At 35.7% G+C, this 21,926-nt stretch overlaps 4 protein-coding genes across 4 annotated transcripts; all 4 read left to right on the forward strand.

Moving 5' to 3' along the window:
* Window positions 1-105: 105 nt before the first annotated feature.
* On the forward strand, window positions 106-4,677 carry LOC17876682 (probable leucine-rich repeat receptor-like protein kinase At5g49770). The gene is made up of 19 exons (XM_006279899.2): window positions 106-249; window positions 329-449; window positions 534-605; window positions 687-761; window positions 872-943; window positions 1,016-1,180; window positions 1,271-1,345; window positions 1,433-1,504; window positions 1,587-1,658; window positions 1,738-1,806; window positions 1,896-1,970; window positions 2,054-2,128; window positions 2,223-2,360; window positions 2,448-2,923; window positions 3,010-3,165; window positions 3,252-3,388; window positions 3,461-3,680; window positions 3,755-3,990; window positions 4,064-4,677. Exons 1-19 carry the CDS (start codon window positions 168-170, stop codon window positions 4,535-4,537), a joined length of 2,862 nt encoding a protein of 953 aa, XP_006279961.1. The 5' UTR covers window positions 106-167; the 3' UTR covers window positions 4,538-4,677.
* A 593-nt stretch (window positions 4,678-5,270) lies between these two features.
* Window positions 5,271-10,021, forward strand: LOC17875521 (probable leucine-rich repeat receptor-like protein kinase At5g49770). Its single transcript, XM_023777815.1, has 19 exons — window positions 5,271-5,528; window positions 5,603-5,723; window positions 5,807-5,878; window positions 5,960-6,034; window positions 6,129-6,200; window positions 6,304-6,468; window positions 6,581-6,658; window positions 6,762-6,833; window positions 6,922-6,993; window positions 7,085-7,153; window positions 7,256-7,330; window positions 7,417-7,488; window positions 7,583-7,717; window positions 7,808-8,286; window positions 8,385-8,531; window positions 8,607-8,743; window positions 8,808-9,027; window positions 9,091-9,326; window positions 9,406-10,021. Exons 1-19 carry the CDS (start codon window positions 5,441-5,443, stop codon window positions 9,814-9,816), a joined length of 2,796 nt encoding a protein of 931 aa, XP_023633583.1. The 5' UTR covers window positions 5,271-5,440; the 3' UTR covers window positions 9,817-10,021.
* A 1,014-nt stretch (window positions 10,022-11,035) lies between these two features.
* Window positions 11,036-15,515, forward strand: LOC111832610 (probable leucine-rich repeat receptor-like protein kinase At5g49770). Its single transcript, XM_023790035.1, has 19 exons — window positions 11,036-11,123; window positions 11,207-11,327; window positions 11,418-11,489; window positions 11,567-11,641; window positions 11,735-11,806; window positions 11,902-12,066; window positions 12,159-12,233; window positions 12,315-12,386; window positions 12,465-12,536; window positions 12,626-12,694; window positions 12,768-12,842; window positions 12,929-13,000; window positions 13,088-13,222; window positions 13,311-13,789; window positions 13,879-14,025; window positions 14,113-14,249; window positions 14,337-14,556; window positions 14,628-14,863; window positions 15,042-15,515. Exons 1-19 carry the CDS (start codon window positions 11,036-11,038, stop codon window positions 15,513-15,515), a joined length of 2,856 nt encoding a protein of 951 aa, XP_023645803.1.
* A 1,214-nt stretch (window positions 15,516-16,729) lies between these two features.
* LOC17875920 (probable leucine-rich repeat receptor-like protein kinase At5g49770) lies at window positions 16,730-21,286 on the forward strand. Its single transcript, XM_023786542.1, has 19 exons — window positions 16,730-16,820; window positions 16,897-17,017; window positions 17,096-17,167; window positions 17,242-17,316; window positions 17,394-17,465; window positions 17,595-17,759; window positions 17,860-17,934; window positions 18,036-18,110; window positions 18,191-18,262; window positions 18,354-18,422; window positions 18,502-18,576; window positions 18,659-18,736; window positions 18,838-18,966; window positions 19,047-19,528; window positions 19,610-19,753; window positions 19,833-19,969; window positions 20,063-20,282; window positions 20,363-20,598; window positions 20,678-21,286. Exons 1-19 carry the CDS (start codon window positions 16,730-16,732, stop codon window positions 21,149-21,151), a joined length of 2,862 nt encoding a protein of 953 aa, XP_023642310.1. The 3' UTR covers window positions 21,152-21,286.
* The last annotated feature ends 640 nt before the right edge of the window (window positions 21,287-21,926 follow it).

Genomic DNA, 21,926 nt, shown 5'->3' on the forward strand with positions numbered 1-21,926 from the left:
TTATTGTCTACATGTTTTAGAAAGCGAGGTTGTGTTTTTTAGTAAGAAGATTCGTCAAACCTGTGTAAACCACATTCTTTTCTTTTCTTAAAAGATAATTTTTTAAGTTACAATCAGAAAAACAGAGGAAGAGAAAAGAAAGTCTTTGTTGGTCTTGATTCTTGAAGATGAGTTCAAGAAATGGAGCCTTTATGCTCCTAATCTTGCTTTGCTTCCAAATTTGTTCTGCGCTCACAAATGTTTTCGACAGTAAGTATATACAAGCATATAGATGATGAACATGAGGTTTTCACCTAAATCATTAAGAAATGGTTTTCATATGGTGCAGCTACTGCTTTAAAAGCCATGAAGGATGAATGGACCACTCCTCCTGATGGTTGGGAAGGCTCTGATCCTTGTGGAACCAATTGGGTTGGAGTTAAATGTAGAAATGACAGTGTCATTTCAATGTAAAAAAGCTTGTTTGTTTTTAATTTGGTTTCCTGCTTCTTCCAATCATCCTTGTCGACCTTTTAAGTGTTGTGTTGTTGCAGATCACTAAGTAACCTTAACTTGGAAGGAAAGCTTGCTCCCGATATAACTATCTTGTCTGAATTGGAGATCTTGTATGTCTTTCTTCTACTTTCCTTGTTACAGAAAAAAGAAAAAAACTTGTTCTCATCTTATGATCGATCCAATCTTGGTAGGGATTTGTCATACAATACAGGGCTGACAGGACCACTTCCAGTAAAAATTGGTGACCTTAAGAAGTTGAAGAGCTTGTAAGGAAACACAATATCGTTAGCTAGATCTCTTTTAGTATAAACTTATATACACATCTCCTTGTCTTATCTCTACTATTCTAACTAGCTCACTCTCTTTTACTCTTCAGGATTGTTGTGCGATGTAGTTTCAGTGGTGAAATCCCTGAGTCCATTGGTTCTCTTAAAGAACTTGTATATCTGTAAGATTTTATTGTTTCCTATTATTTATTATAAACAGTCTCCTTAGTATTAATTTGTGACTTTCTCCACAGCTCCCTGAATTTAAATAAATTTACTGGAATGATTCCGGCTTCCATTGGACGGTTATCGAAGCTGTACTGGTTCGATATAGCTGACAATCAAATCGAGGGAGAGCTTCCGGTTTCTAATAGCACTTCTTCACCTGGACTTGACATGCTTCTTCAAGCTGGGCATTTGTAAGTAACTATTCCCATATCGAATATTACAATCACTCATTTTAATATAAGTGCTAATTAATCTGACTCTCCTTCACTTTCCTCTTGCAGTCATTTTGGTAAAAACAGGCTCTCTGGCAAGATACCAAAAGAACTTTTCAGCTCAAACATGACTTTGATGCATTTGTAAGATTCATACTAGGTATAAAGCAGAGGAGTTTTGAGAGTAGACACTTTACTAAGCCACTGCATTGTTTGTTGTTTTATCGATAGGCTCTTGGATGGAAACCAATTCACAGGTGAAGTCCCAGAGACCCTCGGCCTCGTTAACACGTTGTTGGTGTTGTAAGTAGTATATTTCTTTCTTCTTTTTGTTAATTAGCTTTACTTCCTTAATCTCATGTGTTTTTTCTTTCTTTTGTGACAGACGTCTTGATACGAATAAACTAAGTGGAGATATCCCTTCAAGTCTTAATAATCTCACAAGTCTTCAAGAACTGTAAGTGAGCAATTAAAGATTCGTTACATACAAGTGAAAAGAGGTTAAAGATTTTGTAGTTGATTGAATATATTTTCAGGTACTTATCCAAGAACAAATTTACTGGTAGTCTCCCAAATTTAGACGGCTTGACCGGTCTCTACACATTGTAAGTTTCTCTTCCTCTTTTTCTGCTCAATCTACCATCACTAGCTAGTAGCTACCATTCTAAACAAACCTTCAATCTTAATGTAATAGGGATGTGAGCAATAACACTTTGGATGCCTCACCCGTTCCACTATGGCTTTCCTCGTTACAGTCACTGGCGACATTGTATGAGCTTTCCTCTCACTCTTTCTCTCTTTTGACCTCCATGTGTATTCTTACTAAGAACAAATGGTCTTTCTCCGTCGCAGAAGGATGGAAGGGATCCAACTCATAGGTCCATTACCAACCTTCCTCTTCAGCGCCTATACTCAGTTGCAGACTGCGTGAGTACTCACACACAATTCTTTACATTGGAAATTAACTAAAGTTGTGAAACATGTACTGATCATTGGGATTGCCTTGCTTTTTAACGTGCAGTGTCCTAAAAAACAATAAGATAAATGGAACATTGGAGTTTGGTACAAACTTCATCAACCAGTTGGAGTTTGTGGATTTACAATACAATGAAATATCTGCATATATACAACCTTCAGCTAAGAAAGACCTTCAAGTAATGTATGTATCCTTGTCACATAACCAAAATCACTTGTTACTCTTATTTTTCCTATCTATTGCTTATGTCTTTTGATGTATATGTAACAGATTAGCAAATAATCCAGTGTGCTTCGAGGTGGGAAACGGACAGAGTTACTGCTCCACAATTCAACACAATACATCTTTTTCCACACTCCAACAAGTCTGTACTCCCTGTGAACAGAACATGGAACCGAGTCCCACGTGTCGCTGTGCGCATCCATTCACGGGAACACTCTACTTCAAGTCTCCTTCCTTTTCAGGGTTGTTCAACTCCACCAACTTCTCAATCCTAAAGAACTCGATCGCGGATTTCTTTAAGAAGTTCAATTATCCTGTTGACTCCGTTGGTATCCGGAACATTAGAGAGAATGCAACTGATCATCAGCTTCTAATAGATCTCTTGGTTTTTCCATTAGGCAGAGAGAGTTTTAATCAGACAGGAATGATACTTATTGGTTTTGTGTTTAGTAACCAGACTTATAAGCCTCCTCCAAGATTTGGCCCTTACATTTTCAAAGCCAATAAGTACAAGAAGTTCTATGGTATGAAGAAACTAGTCTTACACAATCAAACAGATTTAATATTGGTTCTATATAAGTTCATTTGCTCTGCTTTTTTTTTGCCACAGATGTTGACGTAGGTTACAAGTCATTAAACATGGGCGTTATCATCGTAGCAGTACTTGGTGCGATTGGTTTTATATTGTTGTTAACAATAGCTGGGGTATATGCTCTCAGGCAGAGAAAGAGGGCAAAGAGAGCAACCGATCAAATTAATCCTTTCGGTAAGACGAAAACTTAAACCAAGCTACTACCAAAGTTTGTTCTCTTGACTGGAACATCCTGACAGCTTTTATTTTGCATGTTGCAGCCAAGTGGGATACGAGTATGAGTAGTACCGGTGCTCCACAGATAATGGGAGCAAAAGCCTATACTTTTGATGAAATAAAGAAATGTACACAAAACTTTTCCGAGGCAAATTATGTTGGGGGTGGAGGTTATGGCAAGGTTTGTGTCTTAACAAATGACCTGAACTAAAAGTATTGAAATTCTGATCCTGAATATGATATGGTGAAACAGGTGTACAGAGGGATTCTTCCAAATGGGCAACTCATAGCAATCAAAAGGGCTCAACAAGGATCTTTGCAAGGAGGGTTGGAGTTCAAAACTGAGATTGAGCTTCTTTCAAGGGTCCATCATAAGAATGTTGTCAGACTCTTGGGCTTCTGCTTTGATCGAAACGAACAAATGCTCGTCTACGAGTACATTTCAAATGGGTCTCTTAAAGACAGTCTCTCAGGTAATATTAAAACTCTGTTTTCTTCTTGAGGGTTTCCTATAGTTCTTGGATGGTGAATTTTGTTAGTAATGCAGGAAGGAGTGGGATACGATTAGATTGGACAAGAAGGCTTAAAATAGCACTAGGTTCAGGCAAGGGCTTGGCTTATCTTCATGAGCTTGCTGATCCTCCAATTATACACAGAGACATCAAATCAAATAACATCTTACTTGATGAAAATCTTACTGCAAAGATTGCTGATTTTGGCCTTTCCAAACTTGTGGGAGACCCTGAGAAAACTCATGTGACAACACAAGTTAAAGGAACCATGGTGAGTAGATAATCATCTTCCTATCTTTTTTTAATCAGATAACATTTTAAATTTACATTTTCTATGGAACCAGGGCTACTTGGATCCTGAGTACTACACCACAAATCAACTGACAGAGAAGAGTGATGTGTATGGTTTTGGTGTGGTTATGTTCGAGCTTTTAACCGGTAGAAGTCCAATAGAGAGAGGCAAATATGTGGTGAGAGAGGTGAAGATGAAGATGAATACATCAAGGACTCTGTATGACCTGCAAGAATTGCTGGACACAACGATCATAGCAAGTAGTGGGAATCTGAAAGGGTTCGAGAAGTATGTTGATCTTGCTCTGAGATGTGTGGAGGAAGAAGGATTTAACAGGCCATCAATGAGTGAGGTCGTGAAAGAGATAGAGAACATAATGCTCCTTGCGGGATTAAATCCTAACGCAGATTCAGCAACAAGTTCAAGAACGTACGAGGACGCTATCAGAGGATCTGGTGATCCTTATGGCAGTGAAACGTTTCGGTACAGTGGGAATTTCACAGCTTCAAAGCCTAAGCCCTACTGATTAATTATGTCTTACACTTGAAGTGCCTTGTGAAGCAAGCATCCAATATTTTGTTTTCTAACCCTCCTTCTCGAGCCATATCTCTTACACTGTAACCTTCTCCACTACCGTATCAACATTATTTACTAAGATTTGGTAAATTTGGTCTTGTTCTAGTATTATACCTTATAGTAATATCCATCCCACGAAATTTGCATTGCCTTGCATGCATGTTGTGGGATGTTTGGGTTACAAAGATAACAAAAATGGGAAAAGTATAGTTTATTTGAGAATTAAGGTGTACTTACGTTGTGGATAATATCAAATAACCATCAGTATCATTGCTGTCGCAGTTAGTAATAGTATTTGTATTATTTAATTATCTCAAATTGTTTAATGCTTTTGCTGATTTTTTCTCATGACCAAGACTTTTTTTATTGCATGTTGTTGTTAAAATATCCATATCTGCATAGTCGTTGTCCATTACTCATTTACTCTGTTTTAGAAATCTCTCTATGCTCGAGAAGAAACGTTCTGGGAAAAACAAATAAGTAATATTTTGATGAATTCTTCCATTTTTGCGGAAACAGCTAAATACATATATTAGATAGATTTAGTTTTAAGTTTGGTTACATATTTGATTTATACGTTTATGATGAAAAAATATTATTGACATTTCATATTTTGTATTCCAGTGGACCTTTGAACTCTTCCGCAATAGCTAGCAGCATATATTATCTATTTCCAAGTTGAACTATTTGTTTATATGATCTCCACTTAAATTGTTCGAAGTCTTCTCCTTTTTGTATACTTCATGCTTTGTTAGCAAGGACACGAGGAGGCTATGTTTTTATAACTTGTGCAGACCACATGCTTACTTCTTGAACGATCGGTTATTATAACAGTCATTGTGTGTCTCCGAAGATGAGTTCAAGAACTGGAATTTTTAAGCTCTTGCTTTTGCTTTTGTTCCATGTTTGTTTTGTTTCTGCGTTCACAGACGGTTCTGACTGTAAGTATAATTAGATGATGATCCAGAGTTTTTTTTAGATGAAAGAAATTTCAAATCTTTCAATATTGGTGCAGTTACTGTTTTAGAAACCCTGAAGGGTGAATGGAAGACGCTATCCGAGAAATGGAAAGGCTCTGATCCTTGTGGAGCCGAATGGGTTGGAATTTCATGTAACAATAACCGCGTTGTGAATATGTAAGTGTGTAACATCTTGTATCTTATTCTTTGGCTTCTTCTTCCAATAAAGACTTTAATATTGTGTTGTTGCATTGTTGCAGATCACTAGGCAACCTTAACTTGCAAGGAAAGCTTCATGAAGATATTTCGAACTTGTTCGAATTGCAGATCTTGTATGTCTTTCTTCTTTCTTCTTCTTCCTTTGAATAGAAATGGACTTTTTTTGTTCTCATGTTATAATCTGCTGTTTCTAGGGATTTGACATCCAATCCAAATTTGACTGGACAGCTTCCACTAAACATTGGTAACCTCAAGAAGTTGACTATCTTGTAAGCAAAGCAAAGAAGATCATATAACCTGTTTGCCATGGTCTTGTCTTATTATATCTCGCCTATTATAATTGTCTACTTTTTCTTTGACCAGGAACCTTATGGGATGTAATTTTACTGGTCAAATCCCTGATTCCATAGGATCTCTAGAACAACTTAAAACCTTGTAAGATTTTGCTTCTACCTATTATTATTACAAACAGGCTTTTTTCAGCTGCAGTCTCTTAATCTAAATCTACTAAGTATTAATTTGTGTTTCCTCCATACAGATCCCTGAATTTGAATAATTTTACTGGAGACATTCCTCCTTCCATCGGACGGTTATCGAAACTTTACTGGTTTGATATAGCTGACAATAAGATTGAAGGAGGGCTTCCAGTTTCTGATGGGAAATCTTCACCTGGACTTGACATGCTTCATGCAGTTGGACATTTGTATAAATATAATTCCCAAAATATTTTTCATTTCCTTTTTTATATATATAATCATTCTTTTCAACATACTAATTAGTCTCTGTGACTTATCTCATTTTACTTTCTCTTGTAGTCATTTTGGAAATAACTTGCTTTCAGGTGAAATCCCAGAAAGACTCTTTAACTCAAACATGACTTCGCTAAAACATGTGTAAGTTTCCTAGTTACATGTGAAAGAAAGCTGAGAATTTGCACAAGTTGAGATTAGTAACTTACAATAGTGATTGCATTTTTTTGTTGTTGTTTATCGATAGGCTATTCGATAATAACAAATTCAGCGGCAAAATCCCAGACAACCTCAGTCTCCTTAAATCGTTGGAAGTGTTGTAAGTAGTTAACAAAGCTTTTGCAAAACTTCTTGACAAGAGATTTTTCAGAAAAATTTCTAATATACTGTTTTCTTTTTTACTACAGACGGCTTGATAGGAATAGACTTAGTGGAGATATTCCTTCAAGTCTTAATAATCTCACAAATCTTGCGGAACTGTAAGTGATCAACTAAAGACTTGTTATCATGTGTTTGTAAGATATATTTGAAAAAGAGGTAAAAGAGTTTTTGTGGTTGAATCCTTTTCAGGCATTTGGCTGACAACAAATTTACAGGTAGTCTACCAAATTTAGCCAACTTGACAAATCTCTACACTTTGTAAGTTTCTATTTATTTCTCTTCCTCTCGTGTTTCTCAATTTAACATCCCAAACTTCATTACTAATCAGTCTGATGTTATGATGTGATTATTCTGTAACAGAGATGTGAGCAATAACCCGTTGACAGTATCGCCCATTCCATCATGGATCGCTTCATTACGCTCGCTTTCAACATTGTACGAGACTTCCTCTTTCTCTCTTTCTTTAGATATCTATGATATATATTTGTGTGTATGAACAAATGGTATATTCTACTTGGCAGAAGGATGGAAAGGATCCAGCTTGACGGTCCAATACCAACCTCTCTCTTTAACCCTTTTCAGTTGCAGACTGTGTGAGTCAAATAAGAGACACATGAATATAGTTAATTGGCAAGTTGTGATTTGTGAATTCTTTACTGAATGGGACTTGTTTTCCTTGACCTGCAGTAACCTAAAGCACAATCTTATAAACGCAACAATTGACCTTGGTACAAACTTTAGCAAGCAGTTGGACTTTGTTGATTTACGAGACAACAAAATAATTGGTTATAAAGAAGCAGCTAATAGCCGCATCGAAGTAATGTATGTATGTATATATTCATCTTGGTCACAAATCAAGTTTTAAAAATTTCTAATGAATTACTTATGTGTTGTTGATTGATATGTACTCAGGTTGGCTGATAACCGAGTGTGCGAAGATGTGGCTAACCGGCTTAATCGCTACTGCAACGCAGTCCAACCAAGTTCCTCATTTTCTACCGTCACAAACTGTCGTTCCCCTTGTGGTCAAGACAAGGAACCAACCTCAGCTTGCCGCTGTGTGTATCCACTTAAAGGAGTATTCACCTTAAGGTCTCCTTCATTCTCAGGGTTTTCAAACACCAGTTACTTCAATGCGTTCCAGCTGAGTTTAACGGCTTTCTTTAAGAATGGCAATTATCCAGTGGACTCCGTGGCCATGAGAGACATAAGGGAGGATAAAAATAATTATAATCTTCTGATAAATCTCTTGTTCTTTCCATTGAGAGAAGAGCGTTTTAATCAGCAGGACATGAAGACTATTATTTCTGCATTTAGCACGCAGTCTTATAAGCCTCCCGAAAGATTTGGCCCTTATATTTTCGTCGCTGATTGGTACCCCGAATTCTCTGGTATGATAGAAACTGGTAACACAAACTCAAACCATATCTGTGATAGTTTAATATGACTCATTTGCTCTGCCTTGTTCTGTTTTTTTCCATATGTATAGGAGGTTCGAAGTCAGTACACATGGGCATTATAATCGGAGCTGTTGTTGGTGCCGCGGTTCTTCTGTTGTTGTTGACTATAGCTGGGATCTACGCTCTTAGGCAAAGGAGAAGAGCTGAGAGAGCAACTGATCAAATTAATCCTTTTGGTGAGAAGAAATGATTTAACACTACAAGAAATCTAATCAAAATTCCTGACACAGCTTCTCTTTTGTATGTTGTAGCCAAGTGGGACGCGGGTAAAAACAACACAGATGCTCCACAACTAATGGGAGCAAAAGCCTTTACATTTGAAGAGTTGAGCAAATATACTGACAAGTTTTCAGAAGCAAATGACGTTGGGGGTGGAGGCTACGGACAGGTTTGTCTCTTTTCATTGACAGAACATTAGTTGAAATTATGATCCTAACATGATGGTGAAACAGGTGTACAAAGGTGTTCTTCCTTCTGGTCAACTCGTAGCAATCAAAAGAGCTCAACAAGGATCTATGCAAGGAGGGTTAGAGTTTAAAACAGAGATTGAGCTTCTTTCAAGGGTCCATCACAAAAATGTTGTCAGGCTCTTGGGATTCTGTTTTGATCAAAGCGAACAAATGCTTGTGTACGAGTACATACCTAATGGCTCTCTTAGAGACGGTCTATCAGGTAAATATCAAAATCTCAGTCTTCTTTTGTTAGTTTTCTGGTGCTGATGAATCAAAATTGTAGGAAAGAATGGGATTACACTTGATTGGACAAGAAGGCTCAAAATAGCACTTGGCTCAGGGAAGGGACTAGCTTATCTTCATGAGCTTGCTGATCCTCCAATTATACACAGAGACGTCAAATCAAACAACATCTTACTCGACGAAAATCTTACTGCTAAGGTCGCCGATTTCGGCCTCTCCAAACTTGTGGGAGACCCTGAAAAAGCTCATGTCACAACACAAGTCAAAGGAACAATGGTTAGTAAAGAACCAATCACCAAAATATATGAAAATCTATTAACAATAAAAAAAACTCACAATATGTTTCTGGAACTAGGGCTACTTGGATCCTGAGTACTACATGACGAATCAACTGACCGAGAAGAGTGATGTGTACGGGTTTGGTGTAGTGATGCTTGAACTATTAACAGGTAAAAGTCCAATAGATAGAGGCAGCTACGTTGTGAAAGAGGTAAAGAAGAAGATGGATAAAACAAGGGCTTTATACGACTTGCAAGAATTGCTAGACACGACGATCATCGCAAACAGTGGGAATATAAAAGGGTTCGAGAAGTACGTAGACGTGGCTCTGAGATGCGTGGAGGCAGAGGGAGTTGATAGACCATCGATGAGTGAGGTGGTTCAAGAAATTGAGAGCATACTACGGCTTGCGGGATTAAACCCTAACGCCGAGTCAGCAACATTCGACGAAGCATCCGGTGATCCTTACGGCCAAGGATTCGTTTGAATACACAAGCTAGCTTCATCAAAACCCTAACACAATGTTTGATAAACTGTTTTTTTTTTTGGGCAATTTCGTAAGTGATGTTTGAACTGCATTGCCAATGTGTACGTACTAGCATGATTTGACATGTTATTATGCGGTCGCTGATAATAAAGTGTAAGTAATTAAGATCCAAACATATAAATTAAATAAAATCAAGCTTATTATAGGTACCCAAAATCATAATAAGAACACATAATATTGGCCCCAAATCATGTTCAATTACCAAAGAAAACACAGCCACTAAACTCCTTAAACATCTTATATTATGGAAAAAAGAAAAAAAAATTCCTAGACCCTCTCGCCTAGACGACCGTCTGGACCGCCTAAAATTACATAAGTTATATTTTTGCAATTTCTAACTGCTTATATTTAATATTTTAAGTTTTACATTGATATACATAATTATAAATGTTTATATGTTGTTGATATAAATTAAATAATTTATATAAAAAATATTGTTTATGATTTATTAATTTTATGTCTCTAACATATTTATTTATAGAATTTATATATATAGTATCATAAATATAATGTTTTTATATTGTAAACGTTTAAACCGCCTAAAATCGTCTAGATAGGCGTTCTAGGCACTGGATTATCGCCTAGTTGCCGTCTATCGCTTTCTTGTACATTGTACACTTTTTCAAATCAAATATATTGTTTAATAAAATATTTATTTATTAAGTTAAGCTAATTAAGGTTCTGACCAATTATTTTTAGTTTTGGTCTGTGTCGGATTAGATCGATTAAAGGTCGTGTTATCAGTTAAATATTTCGTTTTCTTTATATTAGTCACAATTGTAAATATTTAATGAATTCACTAACTCGTCCAATGAAGTCGTGTGTTCAAAATGTATAGTCTGTTCCCATTACCCCATTGACAATATTGCCATATAATAACCTTTTTGAAACCTTTGAGCATTCACATTATCAGCTGTTTCAAGTTGATCTAGTTATTATATGTTCCACTGTCTATTTCTTAATTACTCTATATGTATCTGTCACTTCAGTTTCTCAGAGTCTTCTCTTGTTCGTTAACAGTAGTTTACTTGTTTTTGTTTGCAAGGGGGCTTTGTAATATTTATTCTTGAATTCGTCTAACTTGTGGAAACCACATGCTGTCTTCTTGCATCAATCAGAAATAGAGAAAGAGAAAAACATATTTTCTATGGTTGTGAAGATGAGTACAAAATTTAGAGTCTACATACTCCTGATTTTGCTTGTCTTCCACGTTTGTTCTGTTTCTGGGCTCACTTATGGTTCAGACGGTAAGTATAGTTAGATGATGTTCAGAGTGTTTTGACATATAGGAAATTTCAAATTCTCTGAATGAGTTTGGAAATTGGTATAGCTGCGGCTTTACAAGCGTTGAAGAGTGAATGGACCAAGTTTCCTAAAAATTGGGAAGGTTCTGATCCTTGTGGAACCAATTGGGTTGGAATTACATGTACTAATGACCGCATTATTTCAATGTAAGAACTTTATTTTTTTGTTCCTTTGTTAATCTTTGCTTTGCCGCTTCTTCCTCTTAACACATTAACGTTGTGTTGTTGTTTGTGCAGATCATTAGGCAACCTTGACTTGGAAGGAAAGCTATCCGCCGATATTGCGGCTTTGTCTGAATTGCAGATCTTGTATGTCTTTCTCTTCTTTTTCTATACAAAAGTGGATGTTTCTTCTCTCTTCTGATGATCCAATGTTTGTATATTAGAGATTTGACATCCAATCCAAAATTGACTGGACCGCTTCCATCAAATATTGGTAACCTAAAGAAGTTAAATGCCTTGTAAGCAAAGCAAACAAGATCATAACCTATTTATCATTGCCTTTTTCTTATAATCAGCTATTATAATTGACTCCTTTTTTCTTCTTTCTCTAGGAACCTTATGGGATGTGGTTTCAGTGGTCAAATCCCTGAGTCCATAGGATCTCTTGAACAACTTACAACCCTGTAAGATTTTTGTTATTCCTAACTAGTATTATTATAAACTATTTCTAAACCCATTAGGCCATCAGTAACAATTTATGTTTTTCTCCATACTGCAGATCCCTGAATTCAAATAAATTCATTGGAACAATTCCGGCTTCCATTGGACGGCTATCGAAGCTATTTTGGTTCGATATAGCTGACAATCAGATTGAAGGAAAGCTTCCAGTTTCGAATGGGACTTCTTCACCTGGACTTGACATGCTTCTTCAAGCTGGGCATTTGTATATATTCACAATTCTTTCCGATTTTTTTAATAAGATATCTTATTAATATACTAACTAATCAACTGATTCTCTTTCACTTTTTCTTGCAGTCATTTTGGAAATAACAAGCTTTCAGGTGATATTCCAGAGAAGCTCTTCAGCTCAAACATGACTTTGTTACATGTGTAAGTTACATAGTATATGTTAAAGCTGAGAGATATTTTCACCAGTTGAGATCAGTATGAACTGCATTGCTTTATTGATAGGCTATTTGATGGAAACCAGTTGACGGGTAAAATACCGGAGAGCCTCAGCCTCGTTAAGACCTTAACGGTGTTGTAAGTAGAATTTTGTGTTCGTCCAAGTTGTTTATTTTTTCGAACTTGTTTAATCTTATATGTTTTGTTTTGTTACAGACGCCTTGATAGGAATAAACTGATTGGAGACATTCCTTCAAGTCTTAATAATCTCACAAGTCTAATGGAACTGTAAGTGAGCAACTAAAGTTTTGTTGTGTGTGTTCTGTAGATACATATACAAAGAAGTAAAATTGTTTCTCTTCTTAAATCCATGTCAGGTACTTGGCTAATAACAGATTTACTGGTAGTCTTCCAAATTTAACTAGCTTGACCAATCTCTACACTTTGTAAGTTTCTATATTTCTTTATCTCCTATTTTGCTGCTCAATCTAATGCCATGATGTGATTGTCCTGTAACAGAGATGTGAGCAACAACCAATTGCAGTTCTATCTCATTCCATCTTGGATCTCTTCATTAAGCTCTCTGTCAACATTGTATGCACATATATCTCTGTCTCTCTTTTATATAATTATGTGTATAAATACTTACAAAGAAAAACATTGTCTTCTACTATTGGCAGAAGGATGGAAGCGATCCAACTTGAAGGTCCAATACCAGTATCTCTCTTCAGTCCTACTCAATTGCAAACTGTGTGAGTAAACCAATACATGAAACATTATAAATCTAAATTTAAATTTTGAGATCTATATTGGTTGATATGTCTCTTCTTGACATGCAGTGTCCTAAAACGCAATCAGATAAACTCAACACTGGACTTTGGTACCAGCTATAGTAACCAGTTGGAGTTTGTGGATTTACAGTACAACTACATAACTGATTATAAGCCATCATCTAATAAACGCATCCAAGTAATGTAAGTGTTGTTATATCATAGTCACAAATAAAACTTAGAATTTTTTCATTCAGTTACATTTGTGTGTACTGCTAATATATATCCACAGGTTGGCAGATAATCCAATATGCCAAGACGCGGCAAACCGGCTGAGTGAATACTGTAATGCAGTCCAACACAAGACCACATTCTCTGCCCCTAAAATAAATTGTCCTCGCTGCGGTCAAGGGAAGGAACCAAGTCCAGCATGCAACTGTATGTACCCAGTCACAGGAATACTCACCTTCAGGTCGCCTTCCTTCTCAGGATATACCAACGATACCAACTTCAACACGCTCCAACGGGAGCTAGAGAGTTTCTTTAAGAATCCAAGTTATCAGGTGGACTTTGTGGCCATCAGAAACATAAGAGAGAATCCGACAAATCATCATCTTCTAATAGAGGTCTTGGTCTTTCCATCAAACAAAGACACTTTTGATGAGACCGGAATGAATAGTGTTATTTCCGCGTTTAGCACGCATACTTATAAGCAACCTCCGATATTTGGCCCTTACATTTTCATTGCCGATCAGTACAGTCCCTTCTCTGGTATGTCGTAACTTGTCACACAATTAATCTGGAAGAGATTTTTGTGTCCATATAAATGATGTGCTTTTCCCATTTTGCAACATATGTAGGCGGTTCCAAGTCAGCAAACACAGGCATTATCATCGGAGCAGCTGTCGGTGCTGCGGTTCTTCTATTGTTATTAACTATAGCGGGTATTTATGCTCTTAGACAGAGGAACAGAGCAGATAGAGCAACTGGTCGAAATAATCCTTTTGGTAAGAAGAAAAAGTTTTACTACTATAGAAAGACTCCTGATCTTGTCTGATGACAATTCTGACAGCTTAATCTTTTGTATGTTGTAGCCAAGTGGAATAAGACTAAGAGCAGTATCGATGCCCCGCGGCTAATGGGAGCAAAAGCCTTTACTTTTGAAGAGCTGAAGAAATGCACCGAAAACTTTTCAAAAGCAAATGATGTTGGGGGTGGTGGTTATGGCCAGGTTCGCGTTTTTTCGCAACCGCCTGAATTGATATAAGTAATGACGCAAGTTGAATTTTGATCACAATATATGATGTTGAAACTGCAGGTGTACAAAGGAGTTCTTCCCTCAGGACAAGTTATAGCAATCAAAAGAGCTCAAAAAGGATCTTCTCAAGGAGAGTTGGAGTTTAAAACTGAGATTGAACTACTTTCAAGAGTCCATCATAAAAATGTTGTCAAACTTTTGGGATTCTGCTTTGATCGAACTGAGCAAATGCTCGTATACGAGTACATTCCAAATGGATCTCTTACAGATAGTCTATCAGGTAATATATCAATCTTCCTTTTACGGAATTATGATTTGTTATTTTGTGTGCTAAATTTTATGATAATACAGGGAAGAGTGGGATTAGACTAGACTGGACAAGAAGGCTTAGAATAGCACTTGGTTCAGGCAAAGGTCTGGCTTATCTTCATGAGCTTGCTGATCCTCCAATTATACATAGAGATATCAAATCAAATAACATATTACTTGATGAAACTCTAACCGCAAAGGTTGCTGACTTCGGCCTTTCCAAACTTGTTGGAGACCCTGAGAAAGTTCATGTGACAACACAAGTGAAAGGAACATTGGTTAGTAGAGAATAATATAATCCTCCTTTCTCTTTTTTTTTTTTTTTTTAATCTTTGTTAAATACATATTAGTAATATGGACTAACTAATCCCAAAAGCTAGCTCAAGGGAGAAGGGTTGCCACATCACATATCTATTACCCAAGAATCTATTTAACTCGTCATTCCTTTGGATCTAGGGGTACTTGGATCCTGAGTACTACATGACGAATCAATTGACTGAGAAGAGTGACGTGTATGGGTTTGGTGTTGTGATGCTTGAGCTATTAACCGGCAAAAGTCCTATAGAGAGAGGCAAATACGTGGTGAGAGAGGTGAAGATGAAGATGAATACATCGAGTGATCTGTATGACTTGCAAGAACTGTTGGACGAGACAATCATCAGCACTAGCGGGAACTTGAAAGGGTTTGAAAAGTATGTTGATCTGGCACTAAGATGTGTAGAGGAGGAAGGTTTGAAAAGACCAACGATGGGTGAAGTTGTGAAAGAGATTGAAAACATAATGCATCTTGCAGGAGTGAACCCTAACATCGATTCAGCAGCGAGTTCAAGAACATACGAGGATTCAAGCAAAGGATCTGGTAATCCTTATGGTAATGACTCATTTGCATACAGTGCGGATTTCCCAACTTCAAAACTCGAGCCACAATAATTGATTATGTCTGTTTTTATTTTCTAAGTGATTTTACTTGAAATGCCTTGTCAATGTGGACTTGCATGATTTGATTTGTACGTACTTTTGTTTGTCCATGTGTTCAAATCAATGTGCATACGTACAATTTTGTTCTTCTTATGTTGGTCATTATGGTTGTTCTGGATATGTTGTTGTATAAACAGTCTAATTTGTTTGATTATTTTGTTTGTTACGTTTTAATTTTTGTATAATGTATGGTTTATTTTATATTATTAAATTAAATATTGGTATTACAATATCTCATTAAAATGGAAAATATATATTATTTAAGTCCCTTTATAAAATTATATATTTACATAAAGAGGAACAAAATTAGACTGAAACTACAATATTTAGATGCCAATGATTTTTTATATATATATATACACACCAAAATTATGCATGTAGAATGAGAAACATACGTATAAATTTATGTACTTTTTAATTAAAATATTTATAATAGAAAGAAACTAGCTAATTGATAAATCATTTGGGTTGCCAAAAAAAAAGAAAATTAAACAACTATAATTAATCTCTCTGAGAATGGGAGGACTATTGGTCAATATCGTCATTGCTGCGATTAGTATTATTATCTAAAGTTGGTAAAACGCTTGTGTTGATTTTTTCCATGTTGGTTGTTAAAAAAGGTATTTCGTTGATCACGACTCTTCCACAAATCATATCTAATGCTTTTTATTTGGAGAAATCATAAATACTATCCTCGTATCATAATAACAATTATGTAAGAATTTATTTTTAAAAATACTGTCTAGGAAAATTCAAGAAAAAAATCATTATTTTACGTGTGTACGTCCTAGTTCATATATATATATATATATATTTTTGGTAAAATCCTAGTTCATATTACCATATTTCCCTAATGGCAATTCCATCTAATAACCACGTTTTCCAAACCTTTGCATTACGACTAGCATTCTCACCTGTTTCAACTTGAACTACTCGTACGTCACTGCCAACTTCTATTATTTATATGTTTTCAATTCAATTATTCAAAGTCTTCTTTTCCTATTTGTTTATATTATTGTGTTTGTTAGCAAGGAGCTAGGCTGTATTTGTTTATTCAAGATTTCGTAGTGACTTGTTCAGATCACACGCTTTGTTCTTGAATGATTTTGAGAAAAGACTTAGAAAGCAGAGTTTAGAGAAAAAGAGATTATTTTGTGTGCTTGAAGATGAGTTCAAGAACTGGAGCCTTTATGCTCCTCCTGATCTTCTTTTTCTTCCGAATTTGTTCTGTGTCTGCGCTCACAAACGGTGTAGACGGTAAGTATACTTATATCAGATTTTATCAGATCTAGGAATTTAGAAACTAATTGAATTAGCTTCAAAACTGGTGCAGCTAATGCTTTACTAGCCCTGAAGAGTGCTTTGGTCAAGCCTCCTAAGAATTGGAAAGGCTTTGATCCTTGTGGAACCAATTGGGTTGGTGTTACATGTAACACTAACCGCGTTGTTGACATGTAAGTATGTAAACATATTGCATCTTTTCTTTTCCCTGCTTCTTCTGATCCTTTGCATACTTTAATATTGTGTTGTAGATCACTAGGCAACCTTAACTTGGAAGGAAAGCTTCCTGAAGATATTTCAACGTTGTCTGAATTGGACAAACTGTATGTCTTTCTTCTTCTTTCTTTGCATAGAAATGTGTTTTTTTCTCCTCATCTTATGATCTAAATGTTTGTAGGGATTTGACATCCAATCCTAATTTGACTGGACCGCTGCCACCAAATATCGGTAACCTCAAGAAGTTGACAGAGTTGTAAGCTAACAAGATCATCAACCATTTTTAACCGCTCTGGCTCAAATGCATAGTTTAACAAACTCCTTTTTGTGTAGAAATCTTATGGGATGTGGTTTCAGTGGTCAAATCCCTGAGTCCATAGGGTCTCTAGAAAAACTTACAAAACTGTAAGATTTGTTGCTTCTTATTATTACAGCTCCCTGAATTGGAGTCTTATTAGTAGTTTTTTTTTTTATGTAATTGGAGTCTTTAAAACCCATAAGTATCAAATATTTATCTCCTTTATATACATACAGCTCCCTGAATTCAAATAATTTCAATGGAACAATTCCGGCATCCATGGGACGGTTATCGAAACTATATTGGTTCGATATAGCTGACAACCAGATCGAAGGAGAGCTTCCAGTTTCTAATGGGACTACTTCACCAGGACTTGATATGCTTCTTGAAGCTGGGCATTTGTATATATATAATCTCAAATCTTTCCATTTTCATTTGATTTAATCACATTTTAGATTTTAAGTGCTAATTAATCTGAGTTTCCTTCACTTCTTCATGTAGTCATTTTGGGAAAAACAAGCTTTCAGGGAAGATCCCAAATGAACTATTTACCTCAAAAATGAATTTGAAGCATGTGTAAGAATAGATTCATATTACATATCAGTATTGGACTTTGCATAAGTTCATGAGTAGTAACTAAATTAGTGACTACATATTGTTTATTGTTTCATTGACAGGTTATTCGATGGAAATCTATTCACAGGTGGAATCCCAGACAGCCTTAGCAGTCTTGTTAAAACATTGGTTGTGTTGTAAGTAATGGAAAGAGATTTTTCAAACTTTTTTTGTTGTTTGTTCATAAATCATATATATGTTGCTTTCCTTGTGACAGACGCCTTGATAGGAATAGACTAAGTGGAGAAATTCCTGCAAGTCTTAATAATCTCACAAATCTTCAAGAACTGTAAGTAAAAAGCATGAAGATGTTTGTTGTTATGTGTTTGTAGAAACTAATGAAAAGAGGTGAAAATAGTTTGTAGTTGAATGCATTTCAGGTACTTGTCTGACAACAAATTCACGGGTAGTCTTCCAAATTTATCCAACTTGACCACTCTCTTCACATTGTAAGTTGCTCAAGTTACCATTATTAGAAACCTTCACTCTCACGCAATCTAATACCATAATGTGATTGTTTTGTTACAGAGATGTGAGCAATAACCGATTTACTTCCTCACTTATTCCATCATGGATCTCTTCATTAGATTCCTTGTCAACATTGTATGAACATCTCTCTCTCTCTCTCTCTCTCTATCCCCATGTGTATATACTTGCTAAGAACAAATGGTTTTTGGCTTGGCAGAAGGATGGAAGGGATCCAACTTCAAGGTCAAATACCAATCTCCTTCTTCAACCATCGTAATAGTAGTTTAGAGACAGTGTGAGTAAAACAAATCATGCATGAAACATTTTTAGACCACTCAAAGTTGTGAAATATTTACTAATAATGAAATCTTTTTTTTTTGTCTTGACTACTTGTAGTGTCCTAAAGCGCAATTGGCTAAACGAGACACTGGACTTTGGTACTAGCAAAACTTTGCGGTTTGTGGATTTACAATACAATGACATAACTGAATATAAACAACCAGCTAAGAAAGACCTTCAAGTAATGTACGTATATCCTTGTCACAAAACCAAATGACTTCTTTGTTTTATTTAATTACTTATGAATGGTTTATATACATCTACAGCTTGGCAAACAATCCTGTATGTCCAGAGGTGGAGAACCCACCAGATGAATATTGCATAGTAGTCAAACAAAATTCTTCATATTCTTCCCCTAGAAGATCATGTCGTGACTGTGGTGAGGATAGGGAACCGAACCCCGACACGTGCCATTGTGTGTATCCAGCAACAGGAGTACTCACCTTCAGGTCGCCTTCATTCACAGGGTTTTCAGACAGTAGCGCCTTCAATAATCTATGGGTTAACCTAACAGACTTCTTTACCAAGTCTAGTTACAAAGTGGAGTCAGTGGCTATAGGAAACATAAGAGAGGATGAAACTGATCATCATCTTCTAGTAAATCTATTGTTCTTTCCATTGGGAAAAGATAGGTTTAATGAAACGGGGATGAATAATGTTATTTCCAAGTTTAGCATGCAGAGTTATAAGCCTCCTGAAAGATTTGGCCCTTACATATTCGAGGCCAATAAGTACGATGAGTTCCCGGGTATGATATAAATGGTTATACAATTCACAAATAATCTAACTTGTTCTAAATGACTCACTAGCTCTTCTTGTATTGCCACAGGTGAAAAAAGTCTAAAGTCATCATACATCATCGGAGTTGTAGTTGGTGTTTCTGTATTTCTATTGATGTTAATCATAGCTGGAATTTATGCTCTCAAGCAGAAGAAGAGAGCAGAGAGAGCAAATGAACAAATTAATCCTTTTGGTAAGAACTAAAGAACATGAGGTTTTACTACTAGGAAAAAGTGATGAATTGCTAAGAGCTTCTCTTTTGTGTGTTGCAGCCAAGTGGGATGTGAATCAGAACAGTGTCGATGCTCCACAACTAATGGGAGTAAAAGCATTTTCATTTGAAGATATGAGGAAATGCGCAAACAATTTTTCAATGGCAAATGATGTTGGCGGTGGAGGTTATGGCCAGGTTTGTGTCTTTGCAATGGCTTCAACTGATAAAGTTAGTAAAGAACATATTATATATTACTTGAATGCTGATCTTAATATGATGGTGAAATAGGTGTACAAAGGTATTCTTCCCTCTGGGCAACAAATTGCCATTAAAAGAGCTCAACCAGGGTCTTTGCAAGGAGCCTTAGAGTTTAAAACTGAGATTGAGCTTCTTTCAAGGGTCCATCACAGAAACGTTGTCAAACTCTTAGGCTTTTGCTTTGATCGTGGAGAACAAATGCTCATATACGAGTACATTCCAAATGGTTCTCTTAGAGATAGTCTATCAGGTAAACATCAAATCTCTAATTTATTCATTTAGAAGATATAAATAGCTAGTTTTTTTGTGCTGAACTAGACAAAAATGTAGGTAAAAATGGGATTAGACTAGACTGGACAAGAAGGCTTAGAATAGCACTCGGTTCGGGGAAAGGCTTAGCTTATCTTCATGAACTCGCTGATCCTCCAATTATACATAGAGACGTCAAATCAAGTAATATATTACTTGATGAAAGTCTAGCTGCAAAGGTTGCTGATTTTGGCCTCTCCCAACTGGTGGAAGAAGCTGAGAAAGCTAATGTTACAGCTGCAGTGAAAGGAACCATGGTGAGTAGACAATAATAAATCATGCATTTCTCTCTTTCCTAGATACATTCTCTTAAACTTTCAATATATTTGGATTTAGGGATACTTGGATCCTGAGTACTACATGACCAATCAATTGACGGAGAAGAGTGATGTGTATGGGTTTGGTGTTATGATGCTTGAGCTATTAACCGGTGAGATTCCGATAGTTAATGGTAAATATGTGGTGAAAGAGGTGAAGATGAAGATGAACAAATCTAAGAAATTGTATGACCTACAAGAACTGTTGGACTCTACGATCATTGCTACCAATGAGAATCTTAAAGGATTCGAAAAGTATGTAGACTTGGCTCTAATATGCGTAGATCCAGAAGGAGTGAATAGGCCATCTATGAATGAGGTTGTGAAGGAGATTGAGTACATAATGCACCATGCAGGATTAAATCCTAATGGAGATTTAGCTGCGAGTTCAAGAACATTTGATGAAGCAAGCAAAGGATTTGGGGATCCTTATGGAAACAACTCGTTTGAGTATAGTGCAAGTTTCCCAACTGCAAAAATCGAACCCCATTGATTAGTTATGGGATTTATTTATTTATTTATTCGGGTGCTACACCCAAATGTATCCGAACCAGTGGTGGAGCTAGAACTTGTACTTATGGGTAAAAATGTTGAACACTTGTTTATAATTATAGGATCAACTTCTTCATTGTATTGGGATCCATTTAAAAATCACAGTAAAAAAATGACTAGATTTTAAAATCACATGTACCAACATTAAGATGACCGAGTTTACAATCATCAAAATACTAGTATACATCAAATATTAGCCTATCAATTTTCTTATTTGAAAATAAAAGTGAAAACGCAAATAAATATATATTTCTAATACTACAATCATAAATTTTAATCTAATTATATTAAATCAAAAATTAATTATCTCATTCCTAGCTAAAACATAAATAAATGCGTCAGTAACTGGTTTTCTATATTTTGAGTCTTTGATATTAGCATCAGTTGGATCTTAACTATATAAAATCATTTATTTAACTATTATATTTTCTAGGATATAAAAATTTAGTAATGTGTGTGTTTTATTTTATATTATAAAGTTAACTATAGGTATTAAATTATCTCACCAAAATGAAAATATATATTATTTGTAACTTTTGTTTATAATTACATGTTAAGAAAATGAAACTATTTTTATTTACTTCTAGATATAACTTAAACCACACATATAAAAAAATCATTAACATAAAGACGAACAAAGTTATACCGAAATGGAATAGCTAATCTAAATGATATATTTTATAGCAATATTTTGTATATATATATATATATTGATA

This window comes from Capsella rubella, unplaced genomic scaffold (genome assembly GCF_000375325.1).
Source record: "Capsella rubella cultivar Monte Gargano unplaced genomic scaffold, Caprub1_0 scaffold_8, whole genome shotgun sequence".
Lineage (NCBI taxonomy): Eukaryota > Viridiplantae > Streptophyta > Magnoliopsida > Brassicales > Brassicaceae > Capsella > Capsella rubella.